Source organism: Polypterus senegalus, chromosome 17, assembly GCF_016835505.1.
Source record: "Polypterus senegalus isolate Bchr_013 chromosome 17, ASM1683550v1, whole genome shotgun sequence".
In the NCBI taxonomy this organism is placed as follows: domain Eukaryota; kingdom Metazoa; phylum Chordata; class Cladistia; order Polypteriformes; family Polypteridae; genus Polypterus; species Polypterus senegalus.
In genome coordinates, this window is record NC_053170.1 from 16,600,086 (window position 1) to 16,618,805 (window position 18,720).

General features: G+C 44.4%; 1 protein-coding gene across 1 annotated transcript in view; it reads left to right on the plus strand.

The window, feature by feature from the left end:
• The window catches only part of LOC120518024 (retinol dehydrogenase 8-like), a 29,119-nt gene extending 18,399 nt beyond the window's left edge, over positions 1–10,720 (plus strand). Inside the window, exons 4-6 of the mRNA XM_039740575.1 lie at positions 2,433–2,526; positions 2,627–2,810; positions 10,481–10,720. Of these exons, the coding sequence (XP_039596509.1) occupies positions 2,433–2,526; positions 2,627–2,810; positions 10,481–10,720 (518 nt within the window). The remainder of the gene's footprint in view (positions 1–2,432; positions 2,527–2,626; positions 2,811–10,480) is intronic.
• Positions 10,721–18,720: the final 8,000 nt, after the last annotated feature.

Consider the following 18,720-nt stretch of genomic DNA (forward strand, 5'->3'; position numbering starts at 1 on the left):
CAGATGCAACAGGGGCGTCCCTGCCAGTCATGGGACCCGGCTGTCCGCCTATATATATTGTAAAAGAACGAGTCTCAACACTTTCAAATGGTTGGCGCAGCCACAGGTATATTATTCCTAGCTGCAAAAGATTATTTCGGTGACAGCGATGTTGTTAATTCGGGTTCCACACTGAACTATTTGAGGTAGCCAAGATGGAGGCTTTTATATCTTGTAACCCGGAAGTGACGTCAGTCTGGGTGCTGGGACAGGAAGTGACGTCAGTCTGGTTGCTGGGACAGGAAGTGGCGTCAGTCTGGGTGCCGGGACAGGAAGTGACGTGAGATCAGGTAGGTTTTCCCGTATTTGATCTGCAGAAATAACAGAGAGAGGTTAAGAGCACCCCGCCACCCCCTGGCCTGGCGGATAATTACCTTCACTTGGTCCCTTCAGCTCGCCCCTAGTCGCACGTGTGTGACAATATATATATTGTATATTGTATTGTGTATATATATATATATATATATATATATATAAGCGTAGGTCTGTGATACAGCTTGCATATATGTAGGTAGAAATCCACAAAGGGAGAAGATTAGTCATGTATCTAAAAACAGATTTTTATTCCTAATGTTTCAACCCCTACCAGGAGTCATCATTAGAGGAAAATGATTAGACATACAAGAATCAAAGGCAACTTATAGCAAATGAGGAGGGGGTAGGTGGGTTGAAAGCTTAGGAATAAAAAGTATTTTAAGATACACGACTCATCTTCTCCCTTTATATTTTAGCAATCGTGAGGTTGCTAAGATTCATCCCATCCATAACCCATAATGCCAAAGTGAACATGTGTTTTCAGAAAGGTTTGTAAATTCATCAAAATCAAAAACTGAACTCTCTCTTTTCTGTAATTCTCTAAGCATTCAGGCCCTTAATTCTGTACCTTGTAGAAGGACCCTTTGGCCAGCAATGCCAGTTTTGAGTCTCTACAAGCTTTGCTCACCTGAATTTTGGGTAGTTTCTCTCATTCTTCCCAGCAGATCATCTCACCCTGAGTTAAACTGGATGGGAAGTGTCTGTAATCTGCCATCGTCAGTTCTATGGGGTTTAAGTCTGGGCTTTGGCAGGGACATTCAAGGACAGTCACAGATTTGTCCTGAAGCCACGCCAGTGTTGTCTTGGCTGTATGTATTGGGTCATTGTCATGCCAAAAGGTGTGAGGTCACGTGCATTCTGGAGCAGGATTTCTTCAAGGACCTCTCTATGTTTGACTACATTAGTCTCTCTCTTACTTCTGACCAGTCTCCCTTGCTCCTGCCATGCGAAGCACCCACATACTGTAGTATGATGCTGATGTTTCAGTATCGGTATGGTATTAGGCAGGTGATGAGCACTACTGGTCGTCACCAGACATAGTGCTTGGAGTTTTGCCCAGAGTTCAATTTGTGTGTCACCAAATCCTTATGGTCTTAGAGTCCTTAGAACTGCCGTTTGTATTTAAATCAAGAGAGGCCTCCAACTAGCCCCTCTACCATTAACATCTGATTGTTGGGGAGATTCTAAAATGGTGGTCCTTCAAACTTATTCTCACATCTCAGCAGACGACCTTCTGAAGCTCTGTTAGAGTGACTGTTGGGTTCTCAGCAACTTCCCTGACCAAAGTCCTTCTTGCCTGGTTGCTCAGGTTAGCCAGACGGCCAACTCTAGAAATGCTCCTTGTGGTTCCAAACATCTTTCACTTCACTGTCATCCTGGGCACGCTCAAAGCTTTAGAGATGGTTTGATCCCCTTGCCCTGATTTCTGCCATATCACAGTTTGATTGTGGAGGTCCACAGAGAGTTCCTTGGACTTCACATCTTGTTTTTTGTCCTGGCATGAAGTGTGAATTAATGGACCTTCTACACACAGGTTCACATGTGCCTTTCCAGATGATGTGCAGTCAGTTCACTTTTCCACAGATGGACCCTAATCAAGTTCTTAACATATCTCAAAGTGAAATAAAGCAAAGAGGATGGACCTCACAATTTGGAGTGCCACAGCAAAGGGTCTTAATACTTCTTTGAATGAGAGATTCCAGTTTTTGATTTGTAATACCTTTGCAAACCTTTCTGAAAACGTGTCTTCAATTTGTCATTATGGATTATTGAATGTAGATTGAGGGGCAAAAATGTCATCCATTTAAAATGAAATCCACAACACAATAAAGGGTGCAGAAAGTAAAGGGGTCCGAATACTTATTATATCGTGTGCACTTACTGAATTATTTGGCTAAATCCCTAGTGCTCTATTGCTGACAGAGTTTACCTCGTGTTGGTTCATTTTCCTGCTCTGGGGGTCTGAATACTTTCTGAATCCACTGTACATTATGTAACATATCTTATATTATTACATATGGCGCTATATACGCTGTCACAGAGAAGTTTTTAAATGTAATTATCTTATTTTTTTCTAGGAATCATGTTCAACGATGTGTACACGGCTTCCAAATTTGCAGTCGAGGGCTTCTGCGAAAGCCTCATCATTCAAGCTCTCAAGTTCAACATCTAGTAAGTGTTCCAGCTAACTGTCCACACCACGTCTCATGGCCGAGAGGAGTGAGTCGGTCAAACACGCCTGTCTCTTTGCCTTTGCCTCTTTAACCTGCAGCATCAGCCTCATCGAGCCCGGCCCGGTGGTCACAGAGTTTGAGATGAAAGCTTACAAAGAAGCCGCCCAAGGGGATTACTCGGGTACGGACCCCGTGACTGCCGACATGTTCACAAATATGTACCTCAACAACTCCAAAGCCATCTTCAACAGCTTGGGGCAGAAGCCGGACGATATTGCCGAGGTAAGCAAAGGGGTAGCGGGAAACTCGGAGTGAGATAAGAGTGTAACGATAGCAGTGAGTGGTGTGTGAGAACTAACATGGTGCACTAAGGTTCACCCAGGGGACTTCACAATGGCCATGGGCTTCTATAGTGGGTGACCCTCTGGTTACATGCTGCAGTGGCTGACGTATCAATCACAAGGAGGCCATGGGCTTTAAATCCCAAGGTTGCTGGTTTAATTCCTGGTCCCGCTTCTCAGTATGACCCCGAGCAAGTCACTTAACCTGCCTGTGCTCCAACGACATAAACACTCGCTACGTATTGTGGCCTAGTCCAGTAAGTCACTTTGAATAAACATTTAAAAACCACACACTAAATTAGGACTCAGCCGATGGGTGTTATACTACAGGGTGCCGCACGAAAAACCAAACCGTCTCCGACCAGCTGGCTTGATCTGTTATACAGGCGGGTTTCCGTCGCGATTGTAGAGTCTCGTAGTCGCAATGGGGTCAGCAGCCCCAACTGTGCATTAGTAAGGAAATTGTGAGCCAGTGGGTACAGACGTACGTGAAAGAGATCCAGCAGATGTTTTCTCTGCATCACAATTGAATCCTGAAGAACGCAAGTACACCGTCTTTCAACAGGATGGAGCGACATGTCACACTGCTCGCGAGTCACTTTCTCAAATTCACAACGTCTTCACAGAGGAACGAATTGTCAGCAAAGGTTTGTGGACACCAAGATCACCGGACCTATCCACTCGCGACTTTTACCTGTGGGGCAATCTGAATGGAAAAGTCTATGTTAATAATCCAAAGACATTAGAGGAACTGTAGGACAATATTCAGAATGAAATTGGAAAAATTGAAGCAGCTGTGCTGCGTTATGTCTATGACGATATGGTGTGGCATGCAGAAAAGTGTTTTGACGTGCAAGGAAGTCATTTCCAGCACCTCCTCTAACCAGTAATTACAGATTTTTGTATTGCATATCTTTTGTTTCGTGTACAAGCTAAGAAACGTACGTCAAAATTGGAGTCAGAGATGGTTCGGTTTTTCAGGCGCCACCCTGTAGTTGCTTTGAACTACTCTCATGATGAGGCCTGCTACCAATCTCACATTGTTGTGGGGGTTCTCACTGTCACACTAGGGTCATACCGGAGGGCCACACCAGTTACACACTGCACAGAGCCTTCCTTACACCTTACACCATCAGCACTGGGAGCCACCCTGGTTAGGAAGTGTATGGAGCCTTCCAATGAATCTATCTATCTATCTATCTATCTATCTATCTATCTATCTATCTATCTATCTATCTATCTATCTATCTATCTATCTATCTATCTATCTGTCAACCTCTGCATGAGACAGTGATACTTATAGGAAACTCCAACAAATGATCCCCAACTCCTGAGCCTTCTCAGCCAGTTTACATAGCCTGAGGGAGGGCACAGGATTAGTGACATTAGGGTGGCCCCACCTCCTGGGGCTCCACCAACAAAGAGTAAGGACCATAACTACATTCAAAGGGACAGTAAACAATTACACAATCCCATATAAAATCAACAAAGCATAGGAATATGAAAAAAAATAACTCAATAACAACAACAATAAAAGGTACTCAAAGTGCTTTACATAAACAGAGGGGAGCCACTTCAACCACCACCAATGTGTAGCACCTACTTGGATGATGTAACAGTAGCCATTACTGCACCAGTACACTCACCACACATTAGCTCTTGGTGGGGGGTGAAGAGGTGAGAGAAAATTAGCCAATCAGAGACAGCGCGTGATTAAGCAGCCAGGATGGACAAGACCATGAAGGACAATTTAGCCAGGACATCGGGATAAACATGACACTTTTTAAAAGACTCCCAGAGACCTTTGATGACAACAGAGACTCAGGACCTCAGTTTTATGTCACATCCCAAGGACAGTGCCAGTTTTTACAGCACAGTGTCCCTGTCACTACACTGGGATCCACATACAGACCACAAAGTAAGTGCCATTTACTGGCCTTACCAACACCTCTTCCCGTTGCAACCCAAGCTTTTCCTAGGTGGTCTCCCATCCAAGTAGTAGCCAGGCCTGAATGGGCTTAGCTTTAGGTGGATGACATGTTCTGAAGCTCAGGTGGTGTGGCTGTTGACACGGCGTATAAATGGCACAACACAGCAAGCTTACATACAGTAAAGAAAGGGCTGCATCGTGCTAAAATCAGGCGACTGACAACTTGTTGATGGTCTTGTTACTTGTCACTCTTGTTACCCCGTGCCTAAACACAATGACATTCTGACTGAAGGGTCCCAATCAGTTCATGGATATCCTCTTATAAGCATACATGCCAGTGTATTTAGCCTGAGCACAACATTTGTCTAATCTAATAGTTACGGCACCATACAGTCATTGGCTTTTACGTTTATGTGACTCTTGACTGCCCACAGACTGCTCCTCCTTATGCACTGGCCACCCTGGCTAACATCCTGTTTGCAAACAATTGCCCACCCAAGTCAAGTTAAAGTTCTGCCAAATGCACCATTAGTGTAACATTAGCCTAACCATTATACCAGTGGTTCTGAACCTGTGGAGCGGGCCCCTTCTAGGGGGGCGCGAAGTAACAAAAAGGGGGCGTGAAGATGTGAAAAAAAAAGAAAACAAGAATCGAAAATACAAAAAAAAAAAACATCTGTTGAAACCAAAACAAATTAACTTAAACTACATTCTGATACTAGAACAATAAATATAGAGTTAAATAAATGTCGATAAAAGTTAAGTAGGTATAATAAAATATGCACCTACGTTTCAAAAAAATGTTAGGGGGGCACGATTAAAACTGTTATGAAATAACAGTCGAATATACTTAAAGGTTGAGAAACGCTGCATTATGCGCTCTACCATTGCGCTGATCGTGGCATCAGGCACTGGGCAGGGGCACTTCCAGTGAGTATTACAGTCGACTTCCCATCTGTGTAAAAGTGAAAGATCTCAGTTCACACATTGGGATGGCTAGTAGCAAAGGAAAAAAGACAAACACGCAGAGAAGGAGTGAAACCGCAGGGCTGGCAGACAGAAACCTGGCACCATCTCAGTCTGGCAGCAGTGGAGCCAACTGTCATTTGCCACCTCATGGGAAATGGCTGGCACTTCACAGCACGGGTGTATGGAGTAGGAGGAAGGAGATGAGAGCAGTGTGATGATACTGTAGCTTCCTTGTGTTTCTTAGGCAATATAGCACCTTTCATGGAGGGCACCATCCTAGAGCCACTAGAGATTTATACACTTATGAGTCAAAACATTCAGGGCACTCCCACATCTGACTGACTTTGATGAGGGTCACACAACTGGGTCAGAGCCTTTCTGAAACAGCAGTGCATGTGGGGTGCTCACAGTTAGCCCTTGTGAGTATGGTGGTCTAAGGAGGGAAAGCCACAAACCACTAACAGGGTGTTGGGTGGCCAAGACTTATGAATGCAAGGGCTCAATAGGGGCTACAAACCAGCAGAAGGCCTACTGTGCCACAAATGGTGGTTGCAGGAGCAATGTGTCATGGTGCATGGTGCTTTGAGCCATGCTACATATGGGAGGGCGCAGCTGCAGGCCAGGCAGAGTGTCCATGCTAACCCTTGTCCACCACCAGTAGCACCTAGAAGGGGCATGCAAGCATCAGAACTGGACCTTGGATCAATGGAAGAAAGTCATCTGGTCCAATAGTCCCATTTTACTGTTGCATCACAAGGACAACTGGGTACCGGTGTGTCGTTTACCTGTGAAGGAGATGACACCAGGGTAGACAGTTGGGAAGAAGACAAACCGATGGAGAGAATGGGATGCTTTGGGCCATGTTCGGCTGTGAAAGCATGGGTCTTGGAGATCATGTGGGTGTTATCTTGACACATACCACCTACCTAAACATTACTGCAGAGTAGATACATCCCATCATGGCATGTTCTAGCCCAGCAGGATAAAGCACCCCGTCAGACTGTGCAGATTGTTCAGGAATGGTTTGAGGAACGTGATGAAGAGTTCAAGGCGTTGTCCTGGTCTCCAAATTCAACAGAACTCAATCCCATTGAGAATCTATGGGATGTGTTGGAGCAACAAGTCCGGTGTGCAACACAGTTAGAGGATCAGCTGCTAAAGACAGCACAGAACACCTTCAGTGGGCCAGAACAGCTTTGGGGGTCCACAGAGTAGCATTTTAGGCAGGGGGTCATTATGTTTTGGCTCATCAGTGTATACATATAAGCTAAGTGCAGCTCAGTGCCAACCCCTCACCAGCTCACCACTGGCACATTGCTGTATGTTTAGCCAAATGAGACATCAGAATGCAGTGCTACCAGCAGACCTGACCATGTAATCCTCTTAGTGTCGTCCCTAAGTTCCCGATCATAAGCCGGGTACTGATTGGTGGGTTCTATTAAGTTCTGTATTTTAATACATTATTGTTTCTCATGGCAACAGCCAGACGTTTCACTGCACATGTGACAATATGACTACTAAGCATAAGACTTCTTCTGCTAGTCCTCCTCCACCTCCTCCTGCCCACCTACATTGTTTTGTGAGCTTGATGGCGCTACACCTTTACTTCATCTGATTACTGCCAGGAAACTGAAGGCTTCGGTGACTCATTTTTCAGCCACTTTGGGTGGCCGCCCAGCCCATGGCTCCATATTTCCGAAACCAAAAGGTTGGAGGTTCATTGAATGAAATGATGACATGGAATTACACGTTGCTTCTTCTTCTTCTTCTTCTTGGTCTTTTTTCATGGCCTCTCTCAAGCAAAGAGTGGAAAAAATGAGAAATGTTTGTATCAATACAAACGGCGCCCAAAAGAAATGTTTCCGACACCTGTGCTACGGCTTGTGGGTACCTCAGTTCAGACCGGGCCACGTTTCAAGAAAAACAAAATCAGAAGATTCTGAAACTTTTAGTAGAAATTGTGGTTCAGTTCAACAATGCATATGGAACAATCACAAACAACTTAAGGTATGAAGAAGAAAAAAAAATGTCTCAAACAGTCGAAGGCCGATCTCAAGTGCAGTGATTAAAACCAAAAAAGTGAAAAAGGAGACAGTGAAGTTTATGGAAGGGAATTCAGCATGATGGGCCGGTCAAATGATGGGCGTCTTTACAAAGTGGTGGTTCAGTGGGAGTCACGTCTATCTAGAAAGTTCCTGCAAAGTTGGTTATTATAGTTGGGAGGGTGGGAAGGTACATCTGAAAGGGTGGTTGGAAGGGGTTGTCTGTCCAGGAAGTGGACCATTAAAGAGGCAGGTCTGTCCAGAGGGAAACAGGTGGGCTCAGCCCATCCAGTTGAGGTGTCAGGTGTGCCTTTGAAGTGTGGTGGCCGAGACTCTCCATGTTGGTCAGGCCTCACCGAAGGAGGGCTCAGCCTGTCCAGATGAGGTATCAGATGTAGCTGGACCATTGAAGAGGTAGCAGGGGTCTCTCCAGAAGGGAGCAGGTCGGTCCAAAGTGGGCTCAGTCTGTCCACATGGAGTGTCAGAACTATTCTGAAGGGGGGCCCTTACAGGGCAGATAGGTCTTTCCCTGGGGGGGGGGGTCAGGCTTATTTAAATTGAGTTGAACCTTCCTAGATTATTGGTGAGGTCTTCCCAGATGTTTGGTCATTACAGAGATTTTTGTCCTAAGAGATACGTCAGTTTAGAAAAAAATAAATCTTATTATCTAGAGGAGCTGGCCCCTGCTTGGTGAGGGATTTTCATGCCTGTCCTAGGTGGGTTGACCCTGTGCTGATAGACCAAGTGTCAATCAAGGATGAAGAAAGTACTGGTCAGTGTGGATCAGTCCCTCAAGGGGCTGCGGTAAAAAATAAGGCAGCAGGTAAGAAAAAGGTTTGGGGATGGCCACCTCATATACTGAAAAATCAGCAAAATAAAAGAAGAACATCTTTAGAGATCGGAGTTCCCAAATGAACTGAACTAACAGGTGAGTCTGCTCTACAAGTATGGTGGATAGGAGGAAGAGGTGGAGTCAGGGCGGCTGGAACAGGAACCGATGTGACAGGAAGGTGAATTCCTGCTTACTGGAAGTTATGCCATCAGGGTTAATTGATGTTAGTGGGTGGGCCGGTGATGATGTCACTGAGTGGCAGCTGAACGGCAGAGAAAAAGGAGGAGAGGATCAGGTGAGAGCTGCCAACCCCTGGTATGGCAGATGAAGAGCAATATTTGAGCCTGTAAACTGCCCCCCATGAGCACATGTGTGACAGGACTCGGCTCTGTCCAGCAACGTATGGCGAGTAGTCAGACAGGCCTCACCTTGCGCATTCTCCTTGCATGATAGTCCAGTAAAGGAAGTGGGCACCTCAAAGAAAACCAAGAAAGACAAAGCGTATTTCCATCTTTAACGGTCCTGGACTTTACGTGCCTCTTCACTAGTGTGTGCTGCATTGGGCACAACATGGAAAAGCATGGAAGGGCAACAACAACAGGTGGACTTCATTTTAATACAGGCAATGACCTCACGTGCGCGCACACACACACACACACACACACACACACACACACACACACACACACACACACACACACACACACAAAACCAAATGGGCATAGCGCAGTGTTTCCCAACCTCAGTCCTGGGGACCCCCTGTAGCTGCAGGTTTTTGTTCCAAGCAGATTCCTGATCAGTGACAACACCTGACAGCACTGATCTCATTTAATTAGCTGCTATTATTTTTTCTTTTATTCGACATTCGGAAAAGCACAACAGCATGATTTTTTACATTTATAAGACATTTAGAAATATTTCTGCTAAATGCTGAACTCTCTTTTGTTGATTTCATTATACTTTGCCCTTTCTCTGTGCAGTTTTCCCCCTTCGTTGTATCTCATTAATGACATCTTAAAACGAGCAGAGCAGACACGCAGGCAAACACTGAATAATCAAAGGCTGCAACTACTTTAGCATCAGACCCGCTAATTAGTAAATAATGAATTAATTAAACAATTAGAACACCTAGAAAAGCAGAATGAAAATCAAGATGAAAATATTGTTAAAAAGAAAAAAATTAATTATTCCCATATAACTGCTTGGTACTTTTAAATATATCTACAGTATACATCCATCCATCCATTTTCTATCCCGCTGAATCCGAATACAGGGTCACAGGGGTCTGCTGGAGCCAATCCCAGCCAACACAGGGCACAAGGCAGGAACCAATCCAGGGCAGGGTGCCAACCCACCGCAGGACACACACCCACACACTAAGGCCAATTCAGAATCGCCAATCCACCTAACCTGCCTGTCTTTGGACTGTGGGAGGAAACCCACGCAGACACGGGGAGAACATGCAAACTCCACGCAGGGAGGACCCGGGAAGCGAACCTACAGGTCTCCTAACTGCGAGGCAGCAGCGCTACCACTGCGCCACCATGCCGCCCGTACAGTATACATATACACAGTATATATAATACCAAATTTAGTTTTCTAATTTCTATATTATTCCCAAAACACACAACTTGGGAAATAAGGCAGGAACCAACCAGTCTAGTCACACACATACTCATACAGAGACTCACCAATTTACCTCTACATGCCCAAAGTAGGGATGTAGGAGGGCATACGGGGTGTAACGGTGCGAGCACGGGCGGCCTGTACTGACACTTTGTTTTTTTTAATCTCTCTTTATACTTCATCCCATTTCTTTGCCTTTTCTCTTTCCTCAGCATCTCCTAAAAGTCATCCTGGCTGAAGTACCACCCTTCCGTCACCAGACTAACCCCATCTACACCCCACTGACTGCGCTCAAGCACGCAGACCCCACGGGTGACCTGGCTACTGATGTCTTCTACAAGATGGTCTTCCGCTATGACCGCCTCATGCACGCCAGCCTCTCGTGTATCAAGCTGATGAGGTGGAAGGCACAGAAGTTGCAGAGCGGCCTCAAGATGCTGGGGCTCAAGTGAAAGTAACGTCACTCTGTCCCCCGGCTCTGCCACATCTCGGCACAACAGCCCCCTCTCTGAAATGGCAGCTTTGGTGCATCAGACTTGTGTCTTTATTAAAAACAATTTGTGTCAGAGAAGACAAGAGGGCTCTGTGTCATGTGTCCAGGCGAACGGCCATTTTAGACATGCAAATCTCACTCTCTCATCACTCATACATCTGTGATTCAGTCTGCCACTCTCCTCGGTCACTCACTGTGACACACACATTCAGGTCCACTCTTTTAAATATCACTCAAACACCCCATTTTTAACTGTCCATGACTCACTCTACCCACTTGTGTAACTCTCACTCACTCATTCACTTACACATTTTCACTCTCTTTTGTGACTTTCATTCACTCTTTCTCTCAGTCACACATCAGTAAATCAGTTACTTTCTCGCATTTTTTGTAACTGCCGCCCAGACCTCTCCTTCCTCAGCACACCCTTAGAATTTTCTTATCAGTCATTTTTTAACTGCCAGTCACTCACTCCATCCATTTGTTTAACTCTCACTCACTCACTCACACATTTTCTACTCTTACATTTGTAACTTTCATTTCAATTCACACGTCTGTAACTCAGTTACTTTCTGCCATTTTTGTAAATGTCACCCATTTCAATCCTTCATTCACTCTCACTTTGGAAAGTACGATTCATTCACTCACTCCCTCATCAATGACTCACTCATTCACAGTCTTGTTCACACATCTGTAATAAAATCCCTCACTCCTTCATTTGTACTTGTCACCCACTCAGTCTGTCTCACTTTTGAACGCATGATTCATTCACTTACTCACACATCTATATATATAATTCACTAAGGCAAGACACCCATGGAAAGCACGCCGGAAGGGGCGTGGATTCACTAAGCCGACAAGTAAGACACCTATGGCGCGCGGGAGGAGCCACGCCCACCAACTCCAAGACCATTGGATACGACGACAACTCGCAGAGCCACGCCCACCAACTCGGGCGCGACGACACAGAAAGAACGGCGTCATTTATATTTGTCTGTCGTAGAGGCCTCATGTACCTCCGAGCCACGTTGACTGTTCATAGAGGCGTGTTTCGCGGAGGCGAGTCGCCATATGCAGCGTGTAAAACTGTTTGCGAGGGGTATCCCATGGGATCCTTAAAACAATCCTTTACAACTGAGGTTAAAACACAATGAAGTAAGCAGTCTTTAAAAACCGAGTTTTCGGTTACGAGCACGACCGCGTGCACCATAGCAAACTGTTTTACACGCTACATACAGCAATTCGCATCCGCGACAAACATGCGTCTTCTTAGATGCTCCTGCAGGAACACAGAAAGTCTACGTGAGTCACAGGTGCATCTGGACTGTGCAAAGACGACAACGACTCAAGTGACGAGTTGGAGGTGGGCACATGAGCGATGGCAGTCCGCCAGTTTTCAGTCACGGACGATTGTGTGTTGGTTCATTCCGTGCATTGTTACAATGTTGCTTTTCTTGCTGCTTTATTACATTACCGATTTTTCAAATGTTAATTTTCTCCCTGTGCTTAAAAATCATTAAAAAACCGGCCTGATTATGCGGCGTATGGTACGCCGTGGGTTGGCTAGTCATATATAATTCTCTTAGTCAGTCACACACTTTGTCCCCTTTTGTAACTCTCACTCACTCACTCACATATCTGTGACTTACTCATTCAGTTCCACTCTTTCAAATATTATTCACACACTCTGTAACTCAGTCTTTCGCTCCATTTTTGTCATTCTCACTCACTCACATATTTTCCACTCTCACTTTTGTAACTTTGACTCACTCTTTCTGTCTTTAGAACTGTCACCCAACCCACTGCCTAACTCACTCTTGCTTTTGAAAGTGTGACTCTTTCACTCACTCACTCACTCACTCACTCTTCTCATACTCAAACATCTGTAATTAAGTCATTCACTCCCACTTTTGTTTCTATCACTCAATTACTCACCCTTACTTTTGAAAGTATGACTCACTCACTCACTTACTCATTAACTATAATTCTCTTTTTTTAATTGCCAAGCTCACATTTTGCCCAGTTTTGCAACCCTCACTCACTCGCACATCTGTGAGAGTTCCACTCTTTTCCTCACTCTTCTCACTTTTGGAAGTATTTCTTTGTCACCAGGTCACTTTCTTTAACTCAGTCTTTCCTGACTTTTTTGTAGCTCCCCCCACACATATCTATAATTCAGTACCACTTCTGCATTTCCACTATCACACCCACACATCTCTAACACCCTCACTTCGTGTCACTCTTTTAACTCTCATCTCGCCTACTCCCATTTTGTCTTCTTTCTAAGTCACAACTGCTCTTGTCCTCTCCTTGCTGCTGCTGCTCACATCCCTTATTTTCTCCCTGTCACTAAAGGTCACTTTGGGTGGCAGTTCTCCTTTGCCCACCAGGAGTGTTCACATTCCCCCCCTCTTGACCCCTTCTTCTCTCAATTGCGTCTCAATTATTTTATGTAATAAATGTCTGGTGCACACTAAGATGCCAGTCAGTTAAAACAGAAGACTTTCCCACGGGCTCCCCTTGCTGCTCTTCCATCATGCCAGCCGTGTGCCAGCTGTAAGGCCACTTCTCAACAACGCCCTTGTGCCTTGCACTCCCCTGAGGAATCAGCCGGGTGCCCGTAAGCCCACCTTCTGCCCTCGGCCTGCCAGCATTGCTTATTTCTGCTGACTGGAGTGCACGGTTACGTAAGGAGGGTGGCCTACAAATCTCAGAAGTGCCCCTCTGATTAGAGGCCCCACTTAAGCCTGCCATGTGTGCCCTTCACTTACAGCGAGCTCTGATTTGTCCCTGGAGTTTTAAAAAGTGATTTCCAAAAATAAACCGACAGAAAAGAAGCAATATTTGAATATGGACTATAAAAAGACACCTGATAACAGATGTTTACCCACCAAGAGCGAGATTAGGAGGGAGGGCAGGAATGGGCTTGCTGAAGGTACAAAAAACGTCAGGCACAAGCAGTGACCGTGTCGAGAAAAATACGGTTTCACTTCACAATGAGAATTGACCACAGCACAAACGTGGCTCCTATTTATAGCAGCAAATTTTCAAATGCATTGAACCAGCAAAGGAACCACCGACCGACCAGCTCCTCTGAAATTGCATTCAGCGTGAGGGCAGCTCTGGATGTGATGGCGTATGGCTGGACTCACAATAATGGACAACAAAACAAATGTCATCACATGTGAAGCGCAGGAGAGGGCACAGGCAGGCACAGAGAAGATTTCATGGTGTTGCTCTGTCCTGGTGGCATCTGTCCTCAGCTTCATGCCATTAGCCTGCCCTCATTCCTTGTTACATCTCCAGTTGGAGTGCCAGTATTCTAGTTCTCTCTTGAACCTGTGTGTTCACCCTACAGCCCAGCCATACAAGTGACATGCTGGAAGCCATTTTGTTCTATCCGTATCCAGCACCATTACTTCATATAGTGCCTTTCACAGTGCATGCCATCTGGAAGGTGCTTGCCATTTCCAATGCACGTGACATAAAGTCCAGTAGATGCCAAGATACATTAGTGGCAACAGACCACCTATAGCCTTGTGGGCACCCGTAGGCCCCACTGCCCCTCCATGCTGCACCACATTGCAAACATAACTGAGTCTGCTCATATTGAGAACTAGGAATCTTCTAGAATTCACACCAAAGTTAAGAGCGTAGTAATAAAGAAGGCCTTGGACTCTGTTAAGTGACACATAAGGGGGCATCAAATGTGCACATGTGACATATCAATGTAAGGCATGTACTATTTCATACATGCAGTACGTAGTGGGCCTTCAGAGAGTATGCAGACCCCGTCACTCTCCTCAAATTTTCTTTTGCTGCAGCCTTGTGCTAAAATCCTTAAAATTCATTTTTTCCCTCATCAAGAAAAACTTAACACCCCATAATGACAACAACGTGGAAACGTATGTAAATGTATCAAAACTTAAAAACTCAGATATCCCATTGGCACAAGTGTGTAGACCTTTTACTGTGAGCTAAGGTGCATCCTATTCCATTGGTCATCATTGAGATGTTTCCACTCCTTGTATGGAGTCCATCTGAGGTCAATCCAACTGTTTGGATGTGATTAGGAAAGGACACACCTGCCTATAGAAGGTCCCACCTTTGAGCAAAAGCCAAGCCAGGAGGGCAAAGGAGTTACCTGAAGATCTCAGGAAGGCTGAAGAAAAATGTTTACAGCATTGAAGGCTGCCAAGGGCGCAGTGAGCCCTATACATCTTAAATGGAAGAAGTTTGGAAGGACCACAACTTTTCCTAGAGTTGGATGCCCCACCAAACTGGGCATCATGTTTAGACCATAGTGTGCGTATATACGTATAATGTATATTTATCTATCTATTTATGTAATCATGTATTTATTTATTTAAAGAGCTTCTGTAAAAAGCCATCTTTCCACCTGGGGACAAATCAACCAATCAACCAATCTATCTATCTATCTATCTATCTATCTATCTATCTATCTATCTATCTATCTATCTATCTATCTATCTATTATATAGTGCCTTTCATATCTATCTATCTATCTATCTATCTATCTATCTATCTATCTATCTATCTATCTATCTATCTACAGTCATATGAATAAGTTTAGGAACCCCTCTTAATTCTTTGGATTTTTGTTTGTCATTGGCTGTACTTTCAAAATAGCAACTTCCTTTTAATATACGACATGCCTTATGGAGACAGTAGTATTTGAATAGTGACCATAAGTTTATTACATTAACAGAAAATATGCATCATAACAAAATTAGACAGGTGCATAAATGTGGGCACCCCAACAGAGATATGACATCAATACTAGTTGAGCCTCCTTTTCAAATCTAACAGCCTCTCGACGCCTGCTATAGTCTTTGATGAGTGTCTGGATTCTGGATGGAGGTATTTCTGACTATTCTTCCATACAAAATCTCTCCAGTTCAGTTCAATTTGATGGCTGCTGAGCATGGACAGCCTGCTTCAAATCATCCCATAGATTTTCGATGATCTTCAAGTCAGGGGACTGTGATGGCCATTCCAGAACATTGTACTTCTCCCTCTGCATGAATGCCTTTGTAGATTTCGAACTGTGTTTTGGGTCATTGTCTTGTTGGAATATCCAATCACTGGTTAACTTCAACTTTGTGACTGATGCTTGAACATTATCCTGAAGAATTTGTTGATATTGGGTTGAATTTAATCGACCAGGATCATAACTACATTCAAAGGGACAGTAAACAATATGAAATCACCAAATTATAGAAATAGGCAAAATGATAACTCAAGCAATAAAAGGTAACATGCATATCACTTCAAACAGATACATAGCAAGATGTTCATGTGCATTGAGGCACTGCTGTAAGTGGCAGACTTAATAATGATTCCAAAGAAAGCATTTTGAAATCCTTTATTCTACTGTATAATTATAATTCTTTACATTTATATAGCGCTTTTCTCACTACTCAAAGTGCTTTACATAAGCAGAGGGGAGCCACTTCAACCACCACCAATGTGTAGCACCCACTTGGATGATGTGATGGCAGCCATTAAAGCAGCAGTACACTCACCACACATTAGCTATTGAGGGGTGAGAGATAATTGGCCAATTAGAGACAGGGCATGATTAAGGGGCCAGGATGGACAAGGCCATGGAGGACAATATAGCCAGGACATAGGGATAAATGTGACACTTTTTAAAAGACTCCCAGAAATCTTTGATGACTACAGACAGTCAGGACCTTGGCTTTATGTCTCATCCAAAGGACAGTGCCATTTTTACAGTATAGTGTCCCCGTCACATCTATCTATCTATCTATCTATCTATCTATCTATCTATCTATCTATCTATCTATCTATCTATCTATCTATCTATCTAGTGGGTAGGGATACCGCTTGGCATGCCCAGGGCTTGAATTCCACAGCTGGTTGTTGTCTGTATGAAGGCTGCCTGTTCTTCCTCATGTCTGTGTGGTGATTTTTTTATTTTTTTCTCCAGCCTTTGGAGTTTTTTTTTTTGTTTTTTCTGTCCACCCTGGCCATCGGACCTTACTCTTATTCTATGTTAATTAATGTTGACTTATGTTTATTTTTTATTGTGTCTTCTATTTTTCTATTCTTCATTTTGTAAAGCACTTTGAGCTACATTTTTTTTGTATGAATATGTGCTATATAAATAAATGTTGATTGATTGATTGATTCTTTTAGATAGCATGGGGTCTCCCTCATACAATGTCTGCATCCTGCTGGTTAGTTGAAAGGCCGATCCCAGATGGCCCTGTGTGTGTTCGAGTGGGCTCTACGACGGACAGGTGTCTTTTCCGGCTTTACACACAGTGCTGACCCTGTAGCCCTGAACTGGAGTGAGTGTCGTACTACATTTCAATTTCTACACTACAAAAGTGTTACATTAATTTGTCTTTGGGAGTGTGAAAACTCTAACCAATTTGTAAGCGTCAACACTTTCCACTGTGAAGTCACGTGTGCATCCAAACTGAGTGACATTTTATACCCACAGAGTTGACTTATCACCAGTCATTTTAGTGTGCAGGAGTCAACAAGAATGCCTGCAGTTTCACCACAATGTAAGGAAGGCAGCATGATCATCTAAACTATAAAAATGGACAAAAGAAGAAGATGGGCAGATTGTGGTTGGCTCCCAGATGGGCTGGATGGGCATTTAAATGGTGGCAATGATGACGTCTTAAGTGGGCTGTGTCTCATAACAAAGACATAGCAATTGGAAAGTCACACAGACACTTGTTCTTTTATTAGGGTAGATAAGCTAATTTCTGTCCAGCCAGAAGTTACTTTCTGTTGGATATATTCAGCTATAACATTTGCACTGCAGTATTCCCATCCAGTTGCTATGTCTCTAGATTTGAAAAAGCAGTGCTAAAGACAGAAAGACAGACACATAGACACTTAACCTTTTACTAGCTGTGCTACCCATCCAAGACACGTTGAAATATAAGCAATGGACACAGACATCAGCGGTTGTATTTGCAAATGTGTATGTCTGTGTTACATGTTATTTGGTATGGTATTCATAAAAGCAGTGTTACTGTTTGTAGTGCACCATCTGTTGGAATGAAAAATGCAATGCATATGACTCAGTTATATGCCATTTTGGTACTGGATTCATAAAAGCTGTGTTAATGCTTATGATGTGCCATCTGTAGGAATCCATCCATCCATTTTCTAACCCGCTGAATCCGAATACAGGGTCACGGGGGTCTGCTGGAGCCAATCCCAGCCAACACAGGGCACAAGGCAGGAACCAATCCTGGGCAGGGTGCCAACCCACCACAGGACACACACAAACACACCCGGGCCAATTTAGAATCGCCAATCCAGCTAACCTGCATGTCTTTGGATTGTGGGAGGAAACCCACGCAGACACGGGGAGAACATGCAAGCTCCACGCAGGGAGGACCCAGGAAGCGAACCCGGGTCTCCTAACTGCCAGGCAGCAGCGCTACCACTGCGCCACCGTGCCGCCCCATCTATAGGAATGAAAAATGCAATTCCTTTTTTATTACTACAAATGTTTGTGATGCGCCATCTGTTGGATAACAGAGACATGGCAAACGGAAAGACACAAAGACAGACACATAGACACTTAACCTTTTACTAGCTGTGTTACCTTTCTAAGACAGGTTGAAATCTAAGCAGTGAACATAGACATCAGTGTTTGCATTTGCAGTGTGTATATCTGGGTTACATGTTATTTGGCGGGCGGCACAGTGGTGCAGTGGTAGCGCTGCTGCCTCGCAGTTAGGAGACCCGGGTTCGCTTCCTGGGTTCTCCCTGCGTGGAGTTTGTATGTTCTCTGTGTGGGTTTCCTCCCACAGTCCAAAGACATGCAGGTTAAGTGGATTGGCGATTCTACATTGGCCCTAGTGTGTGCTTGGTTTGTGGGTGTGTTTGTGTGTGTCCTGCGGTGGGTTGGCACCCTGCCCGGGATTGGTTCCTGCCTTGTGC